Here is a 27,306-nt window from a genome sequence, read left to right as displayed (position 1 = left end):
TTTGGGGGAGAATTTTTGTTTGAGTATGTTTGTGTGTCCAGCGTCAGTCGAGCTCTCCCCAGACCCTTAGATCTCCAGGGGGCAGAGAGGCTCACTCTGCAGACAACGAGGCTGAAGATGGGCTCTCTTCGCTGGGCTCGGAGCTCTGGGCAGCCCTGGGGTGCTGCTGGGTCTCTGTGGGGTTGGGCGGTGTCGAGGATAAACCTGGACTGGACGACAAGGTGAGTCATACACACAACCACATATTAAAATACTTCATGTTAAAATTCATAATAATAAATACATGAATGTAAGTAGGTGCGTTATCATCAACAAAGTCGCTTCGTGTTCATTTATACAAACGTGCACAGAAGCCATGAACTCAAATTTTAACAAAGTGTTTTTGATTATCAGGATATTTCAGGAGGATGAAGAGATGCTGATTCTGACCCACAGTGACGAGCTGAACAGAACCTATGGTGAGGACATCAGATTGCCTTTTGACAACATCACAAACACAGCTAACACAAGCTCTGATGACACCAGAGGAAATAGGACCTCATTCAGAAGACACAGTCTGTCTTTGACTGAGCAAGTTAATCCCAGTATCCCAGCATCCACCAGCACCTTACTGCAGGAGAGTCCAGCTTTCAAAGAAACCAGAGCCACTGCCATCTCCACCGGACCCAGAACCATCACTATAACTTCAGCCGTTTCCTCCGTAGACTCCCTTTGCTTCAAAAACACAAGAAGCTATGGCAAAGGAAGACGAGCCTCTGAGACACAAGCTGACAAGATGGGAAGCAACAGTAAGGAGAACCAGAACCAGGGTAACAAGAGAGGATCCTACAGGCTGTTTAGAGGGAACATGCACAAACAGAGACTTTCAGAGGATGGAGAGGAGACCATGGAGGGGACGTCTCAGTTCTGTACCAGCCTTGAAGATGAGAGAGCAAGGATGAGTTTGACTAATCATGTTCAGAGCCCCGATACCGACACAACAGGTGTGAGTCATTCTCCCACCATCACTGCCTGGGAGGCTGGCTGGAATGTCACAAATGCTATACAGGTACGCTGAGTTCTTCAGTATGTGCATGGTCAGAAATCATTTCCATACATAAAAACGTGTAAAAAATTATATTGGAATATATATTTGGTGACTTTCATATTACTTTAAGCTGCATCAAATAAATACTTATACTTATATATAAAATAGGCTACTCACCCCACGTTAAGCTGAATTTGTGAAGAAAACTGTTTTCCACATGTATATGTCTAGTGAACTAAGAATCCAAAAACACACAAAAAATTGATGAATTAAACAAAGAGCAAAACTATATCAAAACATCCATCTACAAACTCCCAAACAGACAGCCCACTCTGACAGGAAACTGAACAGAAAATGAAACTTTTTTATGCTCTCTTCAGAGCCAGACTCCATTGACAAAAAGAGTAATTTTACGTCACAGAACACAGGAGCTGCTGGTCTACCGCTGCCTTAATCAGCCAGTTTGTTTGTGTTATTGTGTGACTTTGGTTTTTAAATGATAGTATGTTTGAATTTATCAAAGTCCCACAATAAAACAAGCAAACTACCTATTGAGGTAGCAGTAGCCTAGCACCTCCCATGTTCAGAGAGCTAAAATTACTATTTTTGTCAATGGGGTCTGGTTTTACAGAGGGCATAGATTAAGTTTTAATTTTTGTTCAGTTCCCCGTCATAAAGGGCTGTTGGTTTGGGAACTACTGAGCACACGACGGGATAAATGAGACTTGGACAATAAAGAAGGAGTTGTGTAAGGGCCGTTTCATAGTCGACGCAAAGGCACGCAGATGCAAACGCATTGGTACACATCGAGACGCATTGGCCGCAACGATGCATGCTTGCGTCTCAAAATGTGTTGTCCATTCTTTTGATATGTGACGCAGTGACACGTGCAATACCATACGTTGCCAGCGGGGGTGATAATGCAAGTGACATATTTGAAATTTACCACTTGTTGTTATTCACAGAAGAAGCAGATATGAAATATGGCGGGCAAGGAGGAAAAACTCAAGAATTCAACATAAAACTGTCTGACTCACTGATATACAAATGGTCTTTTGGAAGCTTAAGTATTCCTTTAAAGCAGTGGTTCCCAACTTGTGTGTCACAGTCCAAAAGTGGGTCCCGGCTCCATTCTGAATGGACCACAAGTGACTCGCAAATGTGTCAGTTTTGTAAAAAACAAACAAACAAACAAAAAAACACTTTGTTCTTAAGTACAGTGGTTTTCTGGTGCAGAGCTTTTATTTTGAAGTGCTGTTTCTATGACAGAGTCAGCAAACTAGCTCAATAACATGGCCAATGAAAGTTTGACGCTGAATATATCAAACTGTGTGGACCTTGAACTAATGACTAAGGAGAAATCTGGACCAGTTGGGAACCACTGGTTTAAAGAACCACTACAAAACATTACTCATGTTTTAGCCTCATATAATACATAATTCAGATTACTGTGAGTCATAGCCGAACTATACCATAGTTGTTTTTTACTTATGAATATGTTTACGTCACTAAGGGGATCCCTCTTTGTTCCCTTTTCCTGTGTCTTTGGCAAGACACATACATAACCCCAAACTGCTCCCAATATGTATACTAAAAATGTAAGTCACCTAAGATATAAGACTCTTTCAGGTGGATTTAATATAACACCAGTATGAAGAATGACATGAAACTAAATCAATAACAGTGACCCATATGTTAAATTTTGGGTTGGCTGCTGATGTTCTGATAACATATCTCATGTTAATCTCAGCTGCAAACTTGGAAATATTCATTTTGTTGGTTCACTTTCAGTGTGTCACTCCTCCTCTTAGTCCAAAACTTTATGTCTCTCCCTCTCCTGCAAAATGCAAATGTCAAATATAAATGCCAAACGTTTTTTGGAGCTAAGCTGGCGCACAGTACATTCAGAAAGCATTAAACATGCAGACTATTTAATCTGTCCCCATTGTGTTTTGATATTACTAAACAATGCTCTGTGGTCTTGCAGGCTGTTTGTCAGGCGCTCTCCAGTCTTCTTAATCAAATAAAGCGTGAATGAAATCGTTTTAAAAAAGAAAAAAAGAGAAAAGCTCCCGGTCACAGTGTGTCCTCGTGGCCGTAATGCTAATAGCTTATTATGCTGTAAATGCTGAGCAGTATTCAGCCGCTGCACTCATGTAAATGTGTTCTTTCACTGAATAACTGTAGTGTAATTGAACAGCGTCACTGGGTCCGTAAAGGACATTATGACATTAGGGCATCAGTATGGTATACACATGCACACACACATGCAAACAAATGAAGACACACTCCTTCAGCAGTCGAGGTGAATTGCTGCACATACACAGATTTTAATTAAGCATTCGCAGCACTGTTGCCAGTACATAAATACATATACCAACAGATGATATTTAGTAGATAAACAAGTACTTCATGTGCTTGGTTTATTGATGCTAGTCTATCTATCTGAGAGCCAGGGTTTTTTTCCCCCTGTTTTAATTAGAGACCAAATATCTGTGCCAGAAGAGGCACAAAAACAGAGACTGTGATATATTCTGTATCACTGACTTAAATTGCCTGTTTGAATCTATGATTTGTTGCTTCTGTAACCTTAATGTTTCCAGCTATATTTGGATTAATTTATCCTTAAAAATGCTGTGATTAAATACTTCCTTTTTTACTGTACAACATGTTTTTTAACTCTGCTGCAACAACTACCATCGTCTTTCTGGGGTTGTTGGGCTGGTTAATGATTTATAGGTTATTCATTACCTGCAGCACACTGTAATCAGAAAGCTTAACAAAATGGATTGCTCAGTAATCCCTTTGGTTGAGGTCACAGATAGGTTAAGTTGAGGTGAGCGCACTGGATGACTAACGTAGCAGAAAGTCTTCTTTATTAAAGGTGATGATTCACTGGATGCTTGAGAATCTCAGACGGTGATGGATGACCACAAAGCAGCGCTGAAAGAATCTATCTGATGTATAAACATCAGCAGCGCAGTAATGTCAGACCCATTTGTTAAGGAGCTAACAGATGTCTCAGTAATGGAAAAAAAGAACATCAGTTTTATCTCCTATCAAGGCTAAAAAGAAAATATGTATTTTCCCGCGGCTGTTTATTGATGCCAATATAACTATGTCTGTCTGCCAGCTTAATAAAGTTTTTATTAGAGAGCAAATTTGCTGCCAAAAATGCAAAAACTCGCTCCAGCTCTCAAGGCTCCCAACTTGGGAATATTATGAAACTCAGTTTTAATTCCAACCTGACTGTTAATGAGGCAGCCCCCTCTTTGTGTGTCTCCGTCACAGATTAGAGACGCGGACCTTTTGTTTCCGACACTGAGGAAAACCTGATATCAATTTAACTGCCTGTGATTGTCTGCTTCTGAGCGACACTTTAGCTTAAACTGGGTTGGAAATTCAAGATCCAAGCTCTAAAAGGGTTTTTCAAATCCAATCATGAGCCGCAGGGAAATGAAGAATGTCCCCATTTTGTTTTGGAAAGATTGCTGTCAAAACTTATTTGGTTCATCTCGCTGCCAAGTACATCCCAAGACCCTGCAGGAAAAGTGAGGCTGAATAAATGTGGCTGGTCCGTGCAGTAAAGAAGTATGTTTTTGAAGTTATAGTGTCATCTAACACCAGTTAGTTGACAGTTAATCTTAGTTATCTTTATCATTATTACCATCTCTGCTATTAGATATTTCTATTATCTTCAAAGAAATATTTCATGATAATTTCCCAGAGGCAAGGACGTCTTCAGATTTTTTTTTTATGATGAAGTGCTGACCTGACCTTTATTTAATGTTGTGGAGTTTGAAAGATATGGGCATTTAGAAAGCAATTTTATTAAGAGATGCTATCTAGTTGCATTATGGAAAATGTAGGATCCACTTTTGTTAAGCCTGACTCATGCTACAGACTATAAGTGGGATATCTCAACTTTGTTGCTTTAATTTTGACCATACTTTTTTAAATCTGTCCTTCGTGACTCATGCAACTTTACAGAAGTGCTTTACTAACTTGCTGGAGTATCTCTTCAATTAATCATTCACTTGATGCAATGTCAGAAAACTGTTTTAACAAAATCACTTCACCACTTTCCATGGCCCAAGGTGACAGCTTTACATTGACCTTTCGCTAAGTCCTGCCCCCCTTAGTTACTGCTGTCAAGCCTGTCAAACTTTCGCAAGCAGCACAGCGTTTTTAAGGATATCAGTGAGAGATACTCCAAAGACAATAACAGCTGATTCCTGGAATAATAGTTTTGAAATGTCAGAGGGAAGTAGACAGACAGGAGCACAGTATACATTTGAGAGCTACATTTGCATTGTGACTGGCCAGCATGTTGTAAATGAAGAGAAAATTAAAATTTAGGGAAAAGCTCAACATTCCAGACACCCCACATCATGACAATTTACATGAAAGACAAACATACAGGAAAAACAATGTTCCTGCACAACAGGATAAGTGGGACCACCCATGAGTAGGAGTAAAAGCTTCCTGGGGCAAAAGCTATGGCACTCAGAAATCATCATGTTTATCCCATAGGCAATAATAATCACATTTTATTTTGAACCAAAATATTCACCATTACGTATTAAAAAAGATTAAATAAATAAATAAATTTTTAAGCTAACATTTAATTGTGACTCCGTACGGCTTTAATTATCTGATATGTTTTAGCTCATTGCTAGCAAAACTAAAATATCCAGCTTTTCCATTTATTTACAGCGCATTAGTCAAAAATGGTACAATTACCTAATGAACATAATTAACTTATATATTCAACCTTTTTGCTAACATGCTAAGCTAGCTAGTGTTAGTTAGCGTCTTACCTTCGAGCAAATAAGGTTTTTGTTGATATTTAATGGATATTTAATCAACTAGAGGAGGTTTTTCACACAGCTTAATCCATATCCTCCTGAGATCACATTTTGGGTTTACTGGAACTTGTACCCCATTCTACTTAGCCCTGTTGTCCTCATTTGTGGACTCTTTTTTTGTGCCATCTAGTGGTAGTAAGAGCACAATACACTAATCCATATAAAAACAGCCATCTCTGCCAAGTCAGTCTGCAGCTGATCCCGACACAAAAGTGGACAAGGTCCAAAACCTGATCACATTTTATGGTTGAAACTTGTTTATTATTTTTAATCTTTGTAGTTTGATATGGCAACAAATTTTTACCAATTTTAGCAACAGTAACAAGACGCTGTTAATTAGGGAGTACTCGTTTGAAGACACTGAGACTTTATCATCGTCTTGTTTGAGGACATTGGGACTTAATTATTGTTGACAGTGTTTAGTTGACGGAGGCTGGAGCCATCCCAGCCGATGTGAGACAAGAGGCAATTCACCAATTATTAACCTGCATGTCTTTGGACTGTGGCAGGAAGCTGGAGTACCCAGAGAAAACCCAAGCTGACACAGGGAGAACATGCAAACCCTAGGGTTCAAACCCCCACCCTTGATTCAAACCAGGAACCCTCTTGCTGTGAGGCAATAATGCCAACCACTACGCCACCATGCCACCATATATTTGCACGCATTTTTGGCTGAAAAAAATTATTGATTCATCAGTTATTAGAATAGTTATAAATAGATTTCCTGCAGTTGACCCAACCAATCAATCGACTAACTGTATTAGCTCTATTATCAGCTCTATCGTCAACCTCACTATGAGCTATGGCATCTTTCCCGATCATGATCAATGACAAAGGAAGTGAAAGTAGCTAACGCCTTCTCAAAACCAACTCTAAAATCATGTGAAAATTACATTTGCACACTGTGACAGGATTATGAGACATTTTCTTTTCAGTGTTTTTTCATTTGAACAAATAAAACTAAACTTAAATCTAAATAAAACTTTAAATGTCAGACCTGTCTGTTTGTGGTTATGTCTGCTCCATCTTATCCCTTCATGGTGGGAGAGACATTTCTCTATCACTTTCTGTACGTGGGGCATGTGCTGGCATAAAAATACCTTGCATAACCTGAAGAGTGGCAGTTAAAATCTTGCACCTGGGAAGTCCAGTGAGGAGAGGTGAATGTGCAATAATCTTTATTTTCTTCAGCATGTGTGGCTGAGATAACCCCCGCTGCTCCGTGGCTGATATCGAATATGGAAGTGTGTGGTATGAAAAAGGTTGACATTCCCTGAATAAACAGATTTTAAAGGTGTATTGGGTGTCAGATAATGGCACGATGAAGCCGAGTCATCTTCCTCAGAGCCAATCAGGGATTCCTTTTTTCCCCTTTTACACCCGTTTGTGATTGGGAGCTGCTTCAGGTTGTGCTTGGAGTAACCAATGAGGAATTTGCTGGCAAAAACACAGAGAGAAGGAGACGTGGAGGGAGAGGGAGAGAGGGGGGGAGATGAAATCAGATACTTGAGCGTCAAACTGCTTTCATCACGAGCAGCTCCATTTGAACATCAAAGCTCTATCAGCATATGCCTGACAGACACCAGTTACAAAATAGTAACTTGAAAGAGAGAAAATGTGTGCTTGTCTGTTTATGCATCCTCAGTGTGTGTGCGTGTGTGTGTGTTACTGTGTAACTTTCTCGGTGAGTCTGTGTATCTCTATGCTCCAACATTCAAAACACAGCAGCTCCATCAAAGTAGCTTGTTGTCTCCTCTGATCTCCCTTCGTCGTCCTCCTCTTCCTCCTCCAACCTCCTGATCTCTACGAGGTTGCACCTCTCCTTCCTCCTGCTCTCTATTCTGCTTCCTTCTCCTTTTCTCCGCTACCCTCTTCTCTTCTCGCCCTTCTTCCTCTTCCAGCTCCAGTCCCTTTCCTCCTTTCTCCTCTCTCTGGCAGTCACTTCCCTCGGTGATGGGCCAAACCTCGGCTCGCCTCTTCCTTCTGCTCCTGCTGGTCTCCTGCATCCTCGAACTCTCCAGGCATCACGCCAAAACTCTCTTCTCGCCTCCTCATCTTCCAACCATGAACAGTCCTCTACTCTCTTCTTTTTTTTCCACTCCTCTTTTCTTTTTCACTTTTCACTATCATTGATTATTTCTTATGGAAACATGCAGTCTGTTATAGCGGCTGACATAGAGGTCCAATGTACACTATATTCTTTTTACCTTGTTTACAGCAACTACCAAAACTCAGTTTTAAAACAATCATATTTTTGTTGAGTTTGTCATTTGTACATTTAGGGCTGGGCAATATATTAATATTATATCAATATTGTGATATAATACTGATATTTGATATTATTCTCTCTTGCATACTAGCCTTTAAGCACCTGTAACACCTGTAAATCAGTCCAGTGATGAGTGATCCAGTGCAATCAAAAGAAGTGTAAGGATGAGTCATCAGCATTTTTGCCTTTATTTTAGTAGTAACAGGAAAGGCTGGACAGAAGAGCTACAAAGGTTCTCAGTCTGAACTCAACCCACAAACAATTGGAATCTGATAATACTTTCTTTAAGAGGCTGCAGTGCACTCATTTCTTAATCTAGTGCAAAGGTAGTGGTGTCTTGTGAAACTAGACAGCCTAGGGCATTCATTGGTACCAACCATGGCAGTACAGCCACTTGGGAAGGGGCTAAATAAAGCTCCAAATTTAGGCTAAATTTTTGGTGCGGAAACAACTGATATGGCCATTTCCAAAGTGGTCCCTTTAACTCTCGCCTCAAGGTATCTGAATGAAAATGGGTTCTCTGTGTTTACGCGAGTCTCCCCTGTACATGTTGAGGCTTGTTCCCAGTAAATGTTTTTGCTCCTTACAATCAATGTACTCCTTCAAATTAAAGCCGTATATTTGTGTTTTTAAGGAAAAAGGGCAACCAGGGTAACTGTGACCTCCAGCATGCACTGGGGCAGTTTGCAGCCGAGTGTGAAGTGGTTGGGATCAGAGTCAGCACCTCCAAGTCTGAGGCCATGGATTGCCTCCTCTGGGTTTAGAGAGAGTGAGGGAGTTCAAGTATCTCAGGGTCTTGTTCACAAGTGAAGGTAGAATGGAGCATGAGATGGATCATCGGTTTAGTGTGGCTTCTAGGGAGCTGAGCAGGAAGGCGAAGCTTTTGATTTACTGGTCCACGTATGTCCCAACCCTCACCTATGGTCGTGAGCTGTGGGTAGTGACTGAAAGAATGAGATTACGGATACAAGCAGCCAAAATTAGTTTCCTCCATTGGGTGGCTGGGCTCAGCCTCAGAGATAGGGTAAGGAGCTCGGACATCCGGAGGGAGCTCGGAGTAGAGCCACTGCTCCTTTGCATTGAAAGAGGTCAGTTGAGGTGGTTTGGGCATCTGATCAGGATGCCTCCTGGCCGCCTCCTGTTGGAGGTGTTCCAGGCACGTCCCACTGTAAAGAGGCCCCGGGGCAGACCCAGAACACACTGGAGGGATTACATATCTCATCTGGCCTGGGAACGCCTTGGGGTCCCCCAGGAGGAGCTGGAAAGCATTGCTGGGGAGAGGGATGTCTGAGGTGCTTTGCTTGGTCTGCTGCCCTCACGACCCGGCCCCGGATAAGTGGATGAAAATGGATGGATGGATGGATGGATGGATGGATGGATGGATGGATGAAGAACAAAGGATTAAAAAAGGATTGTTGTGGAACTCAAAATGTTAACAAGACCAGTATTAGTCGATACAGATAATTCATATCAACTGTAAAATAAGAAATCAAAGGATATCAATATGTAATCCTTGAACTCCCCACACATAAATAGTTTTAAACAAGCCAATATACTTAAACAGCATAGAAGAATTCCCAAAATTTAGTCATGGCTTTTGTTTACCACCCTAGAATTTTTAGTGGCTCTATCTGGCCATCCCTATAAAAAAAATTCTAGGGGCACCACATGGTACCAGGGCGTCCCATGAGAGAGTTTTTGAGTCAACTTTCCATATGAGGTCTTGGTCTCTTCTCATTTCTTATCTTTCGCACAAACATACCCATCTCTGTTCTTTCTTTCCACGTCTCTTTTCTCCCTCAGGGTATCTTTGTGTTGGGTTTACCCTTTGCTCTGGTCCAGTCAGGTTATCTGGGTCTTCTTCTGATGGTTCTGTCAGCTTGGGTCTGCAACCACACAGGGAGGATACTGGTGGCCTGTCTGTATGAAGAGGAACAAAGGTAGAGTTTCTGGTCTATTCATTTGGTGTCACTTAGCCAACCGCAGTATCACATAATAACCAGGTTACATCACTTATTACATAAAAGCACTTTATCACTACAGTTGGGGTTCTGTTTTACTGATAACAAAGATGTTGAGTCATTGCTGCAGCACTGTGCTTCCCAGAAAGCACTTGTCACTCTGCTCAGTCCTGGGATGTTGTTATTTTTTCTTGAAGTCACTGTTGGCTAAGTTTGAGTTTCTGCAGATGGTGCTCACCCCTCTGTATTTTCAGCAATGGCGACAATCACTTCTGGCAACAGAGTTATACTCATATTTATCCCTTCTCCTCTATTTAGACGACTTGGGGGAATTTATCTGGTATCTGGTATAACCACAGAGTGGAGAGTTTTTAGAGTCCAGATACACAAACATGTTATTCTGTTCATTCAGCAGTGGTGAGTCTCAGAAATACACTTCTGCCACAGCTGAAAGAAATGTGAATGTGTTCTGTAAAATCGTGGTGTTTGAACTGATCCTTGCCTCATTAGTTTGTGAAGTTCAGTCAAGTCCTGATCCAGATTAGTTCAACTGGGCTGACTGAGTCTGGTTTTAAAGTTCCCCTCTAGACATGTTTTAAAGTATGTAGAAATACTCTGCAATGACATTTAACATAAAGAGATAATATAGGTGGATTTTGAGACAATAGACCTCTTGGTACAGACATACAGAAAGCCCCACCAACTCACCTATGTAATAGAAAGACACAGACTTTGTGGTTTTACCTTTTTTTGTTGTTTTGCATCCCTTTCCAATGTCTTTGTGGTCATTTTGAGTCTTTTCACGGTGGGTATATGTAACAGTAAGGGCCCAGACACACCAAACCGTCGTCTTACATTGGCATGTCTTGCCCAAAACAGTTGCACATGAACACACCACAAAGACTAAAGCCAATGGTCCAACCAGCGTATATGTTCTGTGCCTTTGTAAGAGGAAATAACTCGCCACACCACCAGATGGCGGTCGTCTATAATCCTCACTCAAAAAAGGAAACCAGAAGAACGTCTTGACGCAATTAGCACATTAACAACACAGTCCAATGTTGAAAGAACCGAGCATATTTGCATTATGCCAATGAACAATAGCACAAACCATCAGGGGACGCTTCTGCTAAAGAGCTCAGTGGCTAAAGAAAAATAATCTTACCTTATGTAATAAGTTTATTTTGATCTAATTTCCTGTTTACTTTAGCTGTTTGTTTACTTTCCTCACTTCAGTTTCTCTTCTAGTGCGCTGAGCTGAACTGCCAATCAGAGTGATTTCATTCACTGACGAGCTCCACTGTGCCGACATCGATTCAAAATGTTGTATCAGCTAAATAAAGCCTGACAGGGGGCCGATGAGAGGCAACGGTAGAGGACACATCGCACCAACGAGGGCAGCAGACGCTCAACAAAGGCCCGATATTGACCAATGGCCGGCAGTTGGCTTGGTGTATCAGGGCCTCAACATGGGGACACTGACACTTTGGGCGGGAAGCATATGTGTATATATATATGTGTATATATTCATGTTTTTATTTTCTGAATATATACACATATGTGTATATATTCAGAAAATAATGTTTTGTTTTCTGAATATATACACATATGTGTATATATTCAGAAAATAAAAACATGAAAGTTAAAAAAAAGACATTTCTACATTAAATCGCTGCATTAAAATTCACCAGAGTGCAGGAAATTAGAGTATCCCCAAACCTCCTGTTTCATATGTGGCCCCCCAAGGTGTGAGTGTCCAAGGTTGTAAAGACCTCAGAGACAAATTGTGTTTTGATATATCGGGCTACATAAATAAAATTGAATTGAACTGATTGAAATCACTGGAATGTGAGCTTCAACACAACTAATGAAAACATTACATTTAGGGAGGGGAAATTTTTCTTTTTGAATAACCTGCTGTAGCTCTGAAAACAGTGACAATAATCAAAAATGTGAAATTGTATCAGACACAATTCATCCCAGTAAGAAGGTGTTTGTATCTTCCAGTGGTGGCACAATGTCAAAAGTCAGAGTCCGACACAGCTACCAGGACATAGTGGAGGCCTGCTGCAAAGGACTGTGGCCACACTGGCCTGGACTCGGGGGGTGGATGGTTAATGTAGCTCAGGTAACACACACATACTTAAACACCAGCACACACATGACTCTGCAAATCACTCTGCACATATATTGGGTGGCAGTAACTGTCCTTTGTTTCCCAAAATACACAGTAAATGCATAAAGTAAACATCTGTCGTTACACCCTGTTTCTTTGCTATTCCAGGTCATCGAACTGTTGATGACCTGCACCCTGTATCTCGTCGTCTCCACCAGTCTGTTGTCTGACAGTCTCACAGGGGTGGCTGTTCCTAGATCAGTGTGTTCTCTGGTGTCTCTGATGTTCCTGCTGCCCTGCCTGCTGCTGACTGATCTCAGGCCAGTCTCCACTCTAAGCCTACTGTGCTCCTTGGCTCACATCCTGATCAGGTGATTGAGCAGAAGTAGCGTCAGGTTTGTTCTGACAGAGCAGTAAATGTGTGCAAGCTGTCAGCTGATCAGTGTCAGGATCAGCTGACATACGCACCAATCGTACTGAATCAACACAACAAGGTGGCAGGCGTCATAATCTGCTCTCATTCTCACTCCTGTGATCATTTTGCAGCTGCTGCTGGTTGTGCTGTCTGCTCCCACCTGCCACACACTGCTGTTATACCGGTTGTTTGATTTATGTCTCATGCCAGGTTTCTTGGAAAATGGAGCTGGGTCTTGAAGTTCTTCAGCTCATGGATCCCTCTGATCTCTCAGAGCTTTTCTTTGGCTGTAAAGTCATGTGCAAATACACATTACATATCAGTTTATTCCCTGACAATTCAAGAGAAACATGTTTTATCTGGACCTTTATGTATTTTTGCTGAATCTCTTGCTGGATTTATTGGGAATCACCCTCACAAGCAGAGGCTGAATAATTAAATAAAAGCAACTATGTGTATAACGGTTAATGATGAAAACACAACATTTAACTAGTTTTGTAAAAATACAGCTGAGTGCAGTTATTTTTTATTTGTTTCAAGTTATTTTGTATTTTTCTTTCAATTATGATTTTACAATAGCACAATAATAATTATTTGATGAGAGATGAAGGATTATGTTCCTTTTTTATTCAGAAAAACATAACATTGCTGTCCTCTGATCATATTTCTCCAAAATCCCAGCCTGTCATGAGTTAGTTAAGTAAGAGTAACAGGCTTATTTTTCAGCTAACCTAATTTGTTTCTTTCAGCTTCAGAAGTATGACCATTTTCTAAAAGCATACAGGAGCAATTAACCAAAGTACATGTTGGTAGAAATGGCATATAATAAGTATGTTTTCTTTAGAGTATAATCACCTGAAAATAAGAGTCATGTTCTCATCACCTTAAAAGGAGCCTGCGAGGAGCAGGTCGTCATCTACGGATGTGGACACATCATGTTTCACCACCATGTTTCTAGTCGTCCAGAATGGACAAACCAAACGCTGGCTCCAGATAGAGCCATTTGCGTTATCGCAGTGGCCATAGTAGTAAGAAGCCCATGTACAACGTGGGCATCGGAAAAATACTGTTGTGTTTTTTTAAAAATGTGAAACTGCTTTACTCAGTGTTTTGACCAGTTCAAGTCATTAGGGGTCTCATTTATAAACATTGCCCCCCAACCACGGATTTGAACCCTCCAGCCTGGGTTCAAACTGGGACCCCTCTTGGTGTGAGACAACACTGCACCACCATGCTGCCCTTGTATTTGTGTTTTATTTTCTATAATTTATATATTTCCTCCTTGGTTTCCCTCATCTGTCTTTATGCAGGCCTTCTGCTTTCATTGCCCTGTGTACCTGAGCGTAAACAGCTTGTACTGGACCGTCCTGTACAAATAAATGTTGAATGAATGAATAAATGAAAGGATTATCAATACATTCATTTTAAATGCTTTATTCATGGAGCATTATCCTTCCTCATTTTCTCTCCTTTTGTCTCTGACCCCGTATAAGCCTGTTGGTCATGCTATACTGTCTGAGTCGAGCCAGCAGCTGGACCTGGTCCACTCTCTCCCTGTCTGCGGACCCAGAGGACTTCCTCGTCTCTGTGGGCGTCATCATCTTCTCCTACACCTCGCAGATCTTCCTCCCTCCTCTAGAGGGCAGTATGGAGGACAGAGGGCAGTTTAATGCCATGCTGGGGTGGACTCATGGTGCTGCCTGCATCATGAAAACTCTGTTTTCTTTACTGGTTAGTGACGTTGTGTGACTCAGCAAATATTCCTTGGAGCTTGTCTGAGTTTGTGATGCCTCTGATGGATCTGAAAGAATTATAGAAGTTAGGCTTGTGCTGTCAGAGCTAAATAAACAAAGTCAGTTTTATTATTTGTTGATGGCCAGATATCTAAAAAATGTTCAGACGGAAATAAAATGTACATATGGTTCGACATCTGGCAGACAACAGCAGGTCTAATCAAAGGATGGAAGCAGGGACAGACAAATGGGGTGATTGATTGACTGATTGCATTGATTGTTTCCTCCTTCATTAGGCCGTGTTGACGTGGGGCACAGAGACCAGTGAGGTCATCACAGACAACCTGCCCTCTGACCTTCGACCTCTTGTCAACCTGTGTCTGCTGGCTAAAGCCCTGCTGTCCTACCCTCTGCCGTTCTACTCTGCTGCTGAGATACTACAAACCTGCCTGCTTGGAGGTGAGCACTAATGACAGGTCTATTTTATAGTCAAACCACTGACCTTGCTCAAAGTCTTGTCCCCATACAGGAAGTAAAAGTTCCTTCAGGTTATCTATCAAAGATCTAACTTGCAATGGTTGAGATTATGACTGTAGATATACATTTTATAAGTTGCAATGACACATGGCAGACCTGAGTTTGGAGGTTTCCTGGATGGTCGATGAAAACAGCATTGAAAATAATGAATCAGTGCCATTTGTACTCTCTCATCGTGCCCAGTCCGCCTTGAGCACAACATATAATTGCTCCAGAGGTCAACAGTGGTAAACTGTGGTTAAACTGGGAAGCTTCCAGGTGGGAATCCCTGCAGGCTTTTCAGTGTGAAGAGAGGTCGTGCTGGAACAGAGCATATGGTCCCAGCTGAATTCCTATTAAAGGTTTGTTTAGTCCACAGATCACCACTTAAGCTGCTCTCAAACCACAGTGCAGTAACTTGCTGCCTCCAGTTATGTCAGTGAGGGGAAGGCGGCAGAGGGGAAGTGGTTTCCAACAACACCGTGTTGATCTTCTGGCGGCTGCCACCTGGGTTTGGCAGATCAAAAAGCAGGCATCACGATAGCAGAAAGAAGACAAGATGGAGGAGCTGATAATGTTGGTGTCTGAATACCCAGAGTTATGACACTAACAACTGATAAGAACAACCAGGGTAAAAACAGAGCCTGGGATAACATTTTCACCAAACTTCAGATCACTGGTGAATTGTCCAAATTGTAGAAATCTTTGGTAATTTCAGCAATTTCTGATTCCTCGCTACTGGATGCAGCTACAAGCTAGATGGCACCTCCGAGCTACCATAACTACCAAAATGAATGGTTAGAGTTGACCAATGATTTAAAACTGTTAAGAAAATAAATGTTTTGATGAACTAAGCATTGTGTTAAGAAAATATTCAGCCCAGATATTCAAATACTGAACATTCAACAAGTCCCATTAGTCCCCCTGTCTGAGTCTCCCTGGCACCTGTCTGGGCCCACTACTTATCACTGTGCAGTTTTAAATTTTATTACAATAGTGCATATTATATTGTAATTTATTGATTAATGACTATTATATTATTATCATATCACCTAAATTTAATACTTCATTAATATATTACAATTGAAATTATATTGCTGTCACACAAGATATATTTCCGGTCACTTTAACATCGATACAATACAGTATTTATCTCCCTCTCTGCCACACCTCCCATAGTCTACTCCTTACCCCACAAACAAACCTCTTTAAAATCAGTAACCACTTTTGCTGAATTCAGAGCCTAAGGATTGTCTGGACGTGTTCCCCAACATCAAGCTAGCAAAGCCAGCAGCTAGCAGCTAATGGTGCTAACTCCATAAACAAGGCAAAACAATGGCATCAGTGCTGACAAAAGTAATAGTGTTAACTGGAGGGGAACCGGAGGGTGGGCGCTACGCTTCTGTGACAGTAATGTTCAGATATCAGCAGTACACCCTGTATGATGGCAATGCAAGTGGCGGCGATGAGCTAGCCAGTAGGATGCACACATGCACCAGCATGTACCTGTGGCTGTACCGGTTTACCACAACAAACCACAGTGTAGCTCAGATTACAACACACAGAGATAGACATGACTTCATTCTCTGCTCTCTGCCATTTGCTTCAGTATTAATGCTCTGACTGTCCCATACAGAACTCGATTAACAAATGATCTTGAGAAATAATAAATAAAATCTAGCTAAAAAAAAATAGATAAAACATATTAAACGATATCTTACAAATCATGTAAAAAACACAACCTATAACTCAGTAAACAAGCCAGTTATTTCTGTTTGAGATCTGACTGATCAGGGAAACGCTGCTTATGTGTTGACTGTCAACACATTTGCCATCATGGCTGAACTTTTTGTCGATGTTGACTGTCAACAGTCATGAAGTCATCACATTATGATGTAGTGATGTAATGTGGTTTAATGGTGAATATTTTTGCTAGGCAAGTGCAAAATGAACACAAAGATGACCTAGTTCATACAGCCAAAAGCTTCCCTGTCCTGTCCACCTTGATTTAAAACACAATTCTTACAGTAAATGATGTCACTTAATTTGTACTCGTACTACCTCATTACATGATGTCATACTGCAGATAAGGAAAAATATGATTTTAAAGTTGGAGGCTGATGACACCTCCACAGAGAAGCAACGGGAAAACAATGAGTCAGAACAGAGTAACCAAAAAACAAAAGTTGCTTGCTGGTTCAACACCATCTGTCACTGTGCACTCTTTCAACTCCTCTGCTTCAATCTCTCTACAGATGTGTCATCGTACTCCAAGCACGGAGGTCGAGGTGTGTCTCGCCCAGCCCTGTTGGTCCGTGCCACCTTGCTGATGACATCATACCTACTGGCCCTGCTAGTCCCCAGGTTCTCCCTGTTGATGGGTTTGACGGGCAGCGTGACCGGGGCGGCCATGACACTCATACTGCCGTGTCTGTTTCACCTCAGACTGCAGTGGGGCTGCCTCGCTGTGAGGGACCGGCTGATAGATGTGTGCATACTGAGTCTGGGGGTCATCTGTAGTGTGTCTGGTGTGTTTTGTTCAGTGAAGAGACTGGTGGGAGGACTGTAGGAGGAAGGAGTGATAGATGGATGGATGGGTGGATGGATGGAAAGTCAGATGTCTGGACAAGTCAAGTAGGTGATTTCAAAGAAAAGAACTGTTGCAAGCTCTCCTTTATAATATTTTTTGTATTAGAAACTGTATCAGTGCATGATTACTCTAGTCCTAAAAGATAGTTACTAACTCAAAATAGCTTTTTGACATATTTGTTGAAACTGTTACTATATTCTAAACGAGACGAAAATGAGACAGAATCAGATGGCAGCACAGTCAGTAACAACCAATCAAAGCTCAAAACTTTGTAACACAGCTGTCAATCATGTCAATTACTCTTTGAACTGCGGTCAAGCTGTCAAATTAGGCAGCACTGATCAAATTTGAATCAAGATTCTATAACTTCATGCCTTGATTTGCATTTCCATTATCAGTTTAAACTTGCTAAGTTGTGCCAAGTTGTACCCAAGTTGGACTATCTCTAGAGTCAGATCAAAGCGCATCCGACTGCCTCTTAGCAGGTTGCGGTGTTGTCCAATGCGCTTCTTGATCATTCATGGAACATTTGGCGTCAACTTCAGGTTCCTTCTCCTCTTCTAGATCTATTACGTCATTCCGTCTCAGTTTCTCAAGCAAGAAGCATAGATGCCATCACAATCAGTCGTTGAACAGTGCTAAAGATAGCACTTCTTTTAAATGTCATTGACTCAAGACAAGCACAACATCAGTTAAATACACACCTTCAGACGGGTCCTGTTGTAAGAGATGGAAAAACCCCATTGTCCCAGTCTGATGCTAAGTAAGTAAAACTAAGTCGAGCCAAGCCAGCACATGTGTATGGAAAATAGCTATACTTGCCAAGCAGACAGAAAGGGCAGAGCCTCCCAGTGGCCTACAAATCAGTTATTGCAGGCTTAACCATCCTCACACTTACAAATTCTAAAACAGTCGAAAAGGCCTGTTCACTTGAGATAGAGTTCAAATTCTTAAGTGTTGCTTCAATATGTAGATACATTTATCTTGTAAGTAATATGGTCTTAAATACTGGATTTTGGTATACTTTCACTGTAGTTCCACTAGTAACTGCCATCGAATCAACAATAAGATTTACTCAAAAACAAAAATTTAATTGATAAATTATTACATTTTAAGTGACAAACTGTGAGTCTGGTCAGGTGGAAAATGCTCAGCATTAACAAAGCCAGACAAAACTGGAATAGAGTGGTTATACCTCTAGGTTATATTAGATATTATCTGCATATAGTGGGAAAGTTTAATAATATAGTAATGAGTAAGTCAGTGTATATTCTGTGGCAATACAAGGACAGTGAAATCCTCTTGCTGAAATATTACCCATAAATATTACAAAGGGTGCAAAGTAGAGTGATTGATGGGACTTGATCAGCAATACAAAATAACAATCTGTATTTCTGACGCATGTTTCTTGAAGCTTCCTATAGATTCACCTGTCATCGCTGGAGATGTTTGTGGCATTCCATTAACCACACCATCAAAATGTTAAAAAAAAAAAATCTCATTCCCAACGGTGTCTTGTTTTTAAGAAGAAGTAAAAGCAAGTAATTCATATTTTTATGATTGCATTGGACAGCAGAAGAGGATTGTCACAAACTTGGTAATAGAATGTCAACAACGTCCCAGGTTTTGTTCAAGTAAAGCGTGGCGTTTTGTTACATATGCTGTAATTCAAAACTGAACTATAAAAAGTGCAAATTTTGTTCCAGACTATGGTGTTGCTGTAAGAAGACAAGATAATTGTGGCCATTAGTGGAACAGACTGGACAACAATACAATTAACTCTATTTCTGAAGCTTTAATGTACAGATGAACATTTTTGCTGTGCGGTATTATTGTAAAAATGTAGGCTGTGATATAAATGTGTGCACTTTATCTTTGTTTTGGAAATGGTCCAATTAGCCTTCAGGGGAAATGAACAATAAAAACTACAACTTATCTTCTTCTCCTCTGGGCTGGAGAAGATTGAGTGATGTTTGTCTTATCTCTTCTCTGACTTTGTAATTGTTAAAATACATAGGAAGGGAATGAGTGTGTGTGTGTGTGTGTGTGTGTGTGTGTGTGTGTGTGTGTGTGTCCTTGCAGGTGGGAGTAGTTCTGGCTCTGGTTCGGCTTTTGTTTATGCGCCTCCAACGCACTGTGGAAGCGGGTTGATACAAAGTGTGAAAGAAGAGGAAAGAAAAGCAAAAGAGAGAAACAGAACTACAGAGGAGACTAAAATGGTTTCATTTTTCATTCTGTTAAAAATATCCACTGAAAATGTGAAAAGTGAGTGGAAAGAAAAATGAGCAGGAAAAAGATAAGACTGAGAAAGGGCGAAAACGGGAACTGAATCACAGCTGAATTTAAGAAGGTCAACAGAGGGAAAAAGTTGGAGAGGAGAAATTAAAGTTTTCAAGTTATGCTTTGGGGGTTTGATGTGACTATAGATGGCCGCTGTATGTCTACCCGCCACTAGTGAGACACTTAAACACACACACCTCGCAAAATGTAGTCGCACTAAAACATTTCATGGAATTATATTTTCCTAAGCAGGAAATTGCCTCTGAAAGCATTTGCATTGTTAATCTCCGTAGTGCAGTTAAGTTTTATTTGATCAAGTGCAAAGGGGAACAAAAGGCAGAATGGCAAAGAGAGATGGGGAGATATTAAAAGTAGCAGCTCTTTTTGCAATGAGCTGAACAGCGTAGTAGAAACACTGATGTGTAAATCAAAACATGTTTTGGAGAGGAAGAGACCTCTACGCATAATTGACGCTTTGCTAAGCCCCACCCCTTTGCGATGGTCCATCAAGTTGTCGGAGCTATCATTGTGCCCACACTGTAACTAACTGCACTCCCTGAAGAAATATTATCATATTTTTGGATAAATGAAACAGTGGCTCCAGAGAGAAGCAGACAGAGGGGTCTACAGTCTGTGTCTGAAGGATATATCCAGGATGTCAAACTGACTCAGCAGCAACAACAGGTTAAAAAGACAAAGACAGTTAGAAGCTAAAGCCGAACTATATGCTACAGATCACAGTGTAAAAGTGAACCACCACATCACTGCTGATCGCCACAGAAGACAATGAATATAAAGAGAAACTTTGCTGATATTGAACCAGCTGTGTGGCATCGCAGTGTGTGCAGATGAACGGTGTTTGACGCCGCCGGATGAGCAGGGATCTCCGGGGGCGTCAAACAACGTTCATCTGCACACACTGTGATGACACAGAGCTGGTTGAATATCAGCAGAGTTTCCCTGCTTCCCTTCACTGGTTCCTGTACAGCAGGGTCGGTCTTTGTTTCACTGTTATAATCATTAAAAAGCAAAAGCAGCATGTGTAGCTGGTTAGCTAGCTAGCTAACCCTACACTTTTCAGGGTTTGATTTGGGTTTTGGAACAGGGAAGAAGCGTATATCTTTTTCCAACCTCTCCAGGTAACGAGTATCATTAATACACGACGTGCCTCAGGCACAACATTTAGCTCCAAAGCCACAAAACCAGCCTGCAAATGGAGGAAATCTGAAACGACTGCATTAGAGTCAATGGAGCACAGCTGTGTTGTTGCTGGACCCTGGTCTGAGCCGGCCCAGTGCTACGTTATGATTGGCCAGTCTGTGTCCAGGGGCGGGACTTAGGGAAAGGTCAGTTCAGCTTCTGGTAAAAATCTCCTGAACAATGAACACTAAAGGATCCTAACCAGGAGTTCACACTTGGCACAGGGGAGAAATTTAAGCTGGTTGCAATTTGCAATCCTCATTGTTAAATGCCATTGACTCCTATTAATTCTACACACTGCTCTGTTAATATAAAGCACTTGTACTTATACAGCTTTTTGAGGGGGGGTTGTCTGGGTTAGGCTCAGACACTGTCTGCATTCTCATGTTATAACCTTACACACACACACACACACACACACACACACTGTACCGTATATTTAAGCCAACACCTGTCACCTCCTTACAGATATCATTATAAGTTATCGAGTTAAGGGTGAAAGACCGTCTGGAAGTTCACTTCAAACCCAGGATGCTTGGTTAAAAAAATAAACCTTTGTTAGATGTCTGTATGTAGCCAGGTTATATATCACCTTTGATTTATCCTGACACAAATGTGCCCATCACAAACTGGTGGTAAAGGAGGATTGTCCTCTTATGAATCATGGTGAGAACGCCCTCGGCTGCTAAACCGACTAAGATCAGTTTTCACCCGGCTGTGGAGCCATAACAGAGGGAAGATGTGTATCACATTACGCATTTAATCTGTCTTTTGGAGCAATTCTGAAACAAGTACAGACTGGTAGGATTTTCAGGAAGTATCTGACTGTAATATGTAATGTGATCACATCCTTTATTGAGGAATAATAAATCCAACTCTGCTGAAGTGATTACTTGTAATTTGATAATGCTCTTAGGCCATATTTAGTTAAACTAAACATGCTGGTTTCTTGTCTTTTCCAGAAACCTCAGCGTGAAGCAATCTCACACTATGCAGCATCAAGGCCAAGCTGCTCACACCAGATCATTCAGAGTCTAGACGACACTTGTCAGCATGAGTCTCTTCAGTGTGAAACAGTGAAACTACCAGCAACTGTGGCAGTCGTGACCTGCTGGTCAAATCTCACCCAAATCACATTCTAACAATGTCACAGTTTTAGGGTCAGTCTGGCCTCGAACTGTTGCATGACTGGATTTCTGGAGTAGCACGCTATTCCCACCCGGGGACAGTATTTACAGCACGTACACACTTCCTGTTGTAACACACAAACAAACAGGACAGTGCATCTACAGAATGGAGGCAGAAATGAACATGTATGCTGCCTGTTGAGTTCATCAGCCTTCAATGTCATCCTGACATGCTGAGGTACCACATACTGGGGATATTTGCTCCTTAGACCAAACATCGACGTATTCTGAGCTTGCACAGCAGTCGGAGATTAAGTTGGATCCTGGACTTGTACATGGCTGCTAGCCTCTGTTATTGTAACGTTAATGCTAGCAGCAGTAACGTTAGCAGACTTGAGGCTCATACTGCTGCTCTCTGCATATTCTATGGTGCTGAGGCTTGTTCGCTTTCTTATTTCAAAACCCTGAAAAATGCTCAGTTGTTTTAACAAAATATTGCTAGCATAACAACTGAGTGCCAGAAATGTTTATCGTACACTGACCTCTGGCCCGTGACATGTGCACCAATCATCAGCATCCAAATATGGTAGTGATGTGGGAGCTGAGCTGGAAGGTGAGGCTTTCAATTTACTGGTCCATCTACGTCCCAACCCTCTCGTCTGGTCATGAGCTCTGGGTAGTGACCGAAAGAATGAGATTGCGGATACGAACAGCCAAAATGAGTTTCCTCCATGGGGTGGCTGGCAGCCCTAGAGATAGGGTAAAGAGCTCAGACATCCAGAGGCAGCTCAAAGTAGAGCTGCTCCTCCTTCGCATCGAAAGGGGTCAGTTGAGGTGTTTCGGACATCTGATCAGGATGCCTCCTGGGCGCCTCCTGTTGGAGGTGTTCCGGGCATGTCCCACTGGTAGGAGGCCCCGGGGCAGACCCAGAACACGCTGGAGGGATTACATATCTCATCTGGCCTGGGAACACCTTGGGGTCCCCCAGGAGGCGCTGGAAAGCGTTGCTGTGGAGAAAGACTTCTGGGGTGCTCTGCTTGGCCCCAGATAAGCAGATGAAAATGGATGGATGGATGGATGAAGTCTATCGTTCTGGTTATCACTGCCAAACATGCCAATATGAGTGGCCACTGGGTGCCCCTTTTCCCAAATTTTTGTCAGGGGAGCCGAAACACTTATCCCTCTTGAGGGTACACCCCTCATATCAAGACATCCATTTACAAACTCTCACACAACACATGCAGTTAAATTATTAAGTCTCATTTATCCAGTCGTATGTTCAGTACTTTCCAAACACATGCATTTTCACTAAAACCTTACTATTTAAAACACTTATGCGTAAACACTCTCATGTAGCCCATCTAGGCAAAGGCGTGCATTTGAACTCTGCTCACTGGTGTGCAGCCCATACAGAAATGTTTTAAATATTTAGGTTTTAGTGAAAATGTATGTGTTTGGGAAGTACTGAGGATACGACTGGATAAATGAGACTTGGATTATACTGCACGAATTGTGTGAGAGTTTGTTAACAGATGTTTTGATAGAGTCCTGCTGTTGTTAAACGAGGTTGCCTTTTACGTCTATTGATCAAGACTTTTAATTTTGGGATTCTTTGTTTACCATGGAGGAAAGCAGGAAAACAAAGTTTTCTTTAAAACAACAAACAACACAAAAGACAAAAAAGCCCATACCTGCGGTAAATTTTAGAATGAATGGAACCCTGAAACCAGTTGATCTGTGCGATGACCAGTGACCATTAAACACAATACAGTGGGAATACTAATAGTGTATGAGACTAATGTCTTATCGAATGAATAAAAGGAAAGGTGTACTCCAACTTCTACAATAACTTTCTATTGCAGTAACTAAAAAAACACCAATATCCATGCATAGAAGTAGTTTGTTTTGCATTCATCTTTTAATCATTACTGTACTGAAAACACCATTGTATTACAAGCAAAAAACAGCCCTTTGCCTGGAAGCCACACAAAAAAGAGCCAATGTTCCCTCTGTGCTGATAGCTTAGTGACCTCTGGGTTTATTGATTTATCATAAAGCAGACCTAATATCTTGTTATCTGCCACTGCTACAGTTGTCCCCAAAATTGCATTCAATATACCTGGAGCTGTACCTTTTGATAAATGATACTATTTATATGCTGGGCTTTTGCCATACCTTTTGGGTAAGTGAATTAAAGTAATAGCACTTAACTGGTACACCTTTCTGGTGTTTGCATTTTCAGAGAGCGAGATTACTTTGCAGGGAGGTCCTCTTTGAAAAATTATCTCTCAGTGTCCACTGCTGTGCAATATGCCCTTACACTTTACCACCTATTCTCTGAAATCACCCAATACTCATGCAGGTTCAGTATTTTTAGACCTTATTGGCTCTGATTTACCCAGAACGTGGGTTGGGTTGTGCCATGTCATCTGGGGTCAGGTTGGAAGGTTGTGTCAGTTGATCCCACTGGAGCCAATTATGCACAAGATGTATGCACCCACCACACTGTGAGCTGCTCTGGATAAAAGTATCCACTGTGTGACATATGGCCGTCACGATGGCTGTCCTTCAACTGGATGACCCATGAAACCCCTGTGACGACAAGCATAAGGTTACACCAGCATTTAAAAGAAGCATTCCACATTTTTGAAAATGATGCTTATTTGTTTCTTGCCGAGAGTTAGACGAGAAGATTGATACCACTCTCATGTCTGTCTGGTAAATGTGAAGCTACCGCCAAACAGCTAGCTTGGCTGTGTCCCAAGGAAACAAAATCTGCCTTCCAGCACCTCTAAAGCTGACTAATTAGCACATTCATTTTTTAAATCCGTGCAAAAACGGCAATGCACCGTTTTATGAGGGGTTATGGAATGGACAATTTCTTGGGCACAACCAATAACATCCTGGCCAGTAGGGAATGGTGAATTTTAACACACAAAATTGTGCTGGTGACCGAAAGAAAGCCATCATGACAGTGCTGGCCTTTGAGAGGATGGTGCTGCAGGGATGATGTTTTTTGTAGGTCCCCGCAGAAGTTAGTGTGGCCCTGTTTTCCTTGTCAAAAAGCTAATGGTATTTTTTCATTGGATTTTGGATTTTTGCAGAAAATGAACTCTGAGTCAAACATAAGTTTAAGGTAATTGAACATTTTATTCAGCAAGAATCTTTAGAAATGGACACCACTTTTCTGATCACTGAAATGTAAATGCAGTTGAAAGAAATAAAATGTTAACGTTAGGCTGTAAACAAACTTTGCTATGGTCACATGACTTCATTGTCTACAAGAAAGCCATGTTCAGCGTGATGGCATTTTCTAGTTACATAATAGCAACCATCTTTTTTAAGACACCTAAAAACTTACCTTTCTTTTAGAACCAAACACAGAAATCTCCTTAGCTTGTTTTAACCACAAACCTTATTTCAGTTATCTAATCAAAAACCCATTTGAAAAACATTTGACTTCGAGACAAGGGAATCAGAAGTGCTCAATGCTACCTGCTTTCCACGTTTTAGGACTCATTCCTGTACCACTCTAGGAGGAGCATGGTGTCACTCTGAAGTTGTCAAAATCCAGCACTTGGGCAGTGACTTGGGGCGTCAGAAACCGGGACGTACAGGGACAGGGATGAAAGTTCAGGCAGCAAAAGTCCTAATGGGGCAGGCTGGGGTGGTCCACCAAACACCGACCTTCACCCGAGAGAGCCATTTTCTTTGGTTGCCTAAACCCAACCATGTGTGTTTGTTGTTGAAGGACAAAATTTCTGTGAAAACGGTAGTGTATCTTGAAAGAGGAGAACTTGACACAGTGTCCCAGAACGTCAACAACCAACGCACCCAGGGTACCTTGCACGTCGTTCGTGGAAAGTCAACGACCAAAACGTCAATATGTGACAAGGTCGGAGTGAGAATGTGTTGCTAGGAGAGCCAAAGCATCCAAAATGGAGGGTGCTAGTGTAGCTTGTTAGCTTGTTTATTCTATTTAGCTCTCCTTTGTCCGAATATAACTTTTTAATTTGGAGTCGGTTATGAGACAGGAGTCGCCGGTATGGTAAACTTTTGAAAAAAAAAAAAAAAGAGAGAGAGAGAGAGAAACGAATATGTAGTTCGGTTTCCGACCAAGCTAACAGCAAGCTAACTCACAAGTAGCAAGCTGTTAGCATACATGTTAGCTCAGAAAGGTATCTTCCCCCTTTTCAAAAGATCTTAATTGAATTAAATTAAGTATAAAACTTAGAACAAAATGTCAGGGGGTAGTATATGTCACAGTTAGAGAAAATACAAAAACTTGGGGAGCCTGTGACTGTAAGCTAGCAGCTTGCTAGTGTGTTAGCAGCTAGCTCACCAGCTACAGTAGCTCATCAGCTAGCCCTGTGAGTTGTCACTATTCCCACAAGCTGCTGGGACCAAATATAAAAAATATAGCAAAACTAAAGAGATCTAGGCTAAATCTAAACCTCTGATCTCCCTACACAACTCAAAAAACTCAGACTAGCTTCAAATCTTTGAGTCATATTGAAACAGCTTTTATCAATTTTCATTATGTTCCCCATCTGCGCTGCACCTTTATCAGCACAGGGCTTTTTACCGCCAGAGGCTCGAAGCGCTTTCCAAGACAACTTCACCTGCCTGACAATGCAAATCAAGCACCGCTGCTGGAAGTGAAAGCAACAAAGGAGGAGAGGGGGTGAGAAAGAAAGGGTCTTGAGGCGAAGATGGATAAAAAAAATGGAAAGAGACAGACAGAGAGATCATGAGGTGAAGATGGAGACAAAGATTGATGCAGAGAAAGAGAGAGGAGAGGTAGCGTAGTAAAGTGAATTAGCTCCAGTGGATAAGGAGCTCCGTGCTGACTGCCAACTTTACTAATCCTTCTCACATCTGGCTGGCGAAGACAGTGTGTGTATATGTATATGTGTGAATGTGTATGTGGGAGTGCCTTTGTAGTGCAGCGCACATGTGTGTATGGTTGAATTTGTGTGTGTGAAAGTCTGCATATCAATTCAGCTCCGCTCATATGATCATGCATGTGCCACCATACATTCTGTGTGGGTGTGTATGTGAATGTATGCGTGTGTGTGTGTGTGTGTGTGTGTGTGTGTGTGTGTGTGTGTGTGTGCGTGCCTCCCACAGCACAAAGCTGCTTTCAGAGTGATAAAATTGTCACAGTGAAACCAAACCAGCCGCCCCTGTGGAGCTTTATTGGC

General features: G+C 41.5%; 1 protein-coding gene across 1 annotated transcript; it reads left to right on the top strand.

Moving 5' to 3' along the window:
• The first annotated feature begins 90 nt into the window (after nt 1-90).
• LOC125896588 (vesicular inhibitory amino acid transporter-like) lies at nt 91-19,396 on the top strand. Its single transcript, XM_049589241.1, has 8 exons — nt 91-221; nt 394-1,048; nt 9,968-10,104; nt 12,133-12,253; nt 12,410-12,612; nt 14,150-14,387; nt 14,686-14,848; nt 17,161-19,396. The coding sequence occupies exons 1-8, from the start codon at nt 118-120 to the stop codon at nt 17,472-17,474; spliced, it is 1,935 nt and encodes a 644-aa protein (XP_049445198.1). The 5' UTR covers nt 91-117; the 3' UTR covers nt 17,475-19,396.
• The last annotated feature ends 7,910 nt before the right edge of the window (nt 19,397-27,306 follow it).

This window comes from Epinephelus fuscoguttatus, linkage group LG11 (assembly GCF_011397635.1).
Source record: "Epinephelus fuscoguttatus linkage group LG11, E.fuscoguttatus.final_Chr_v1".
NCBI lineage: Eukaryota > Metazoa > Chordata > Actinopteri > Perciformes > Serranidae > Epinephelus > Epinephelus fuscoguttatus.
Note: the sequence above shows the minus strand (reverse complement) of the source record. Positions and strands in the feature narration are given on the sequence as shown.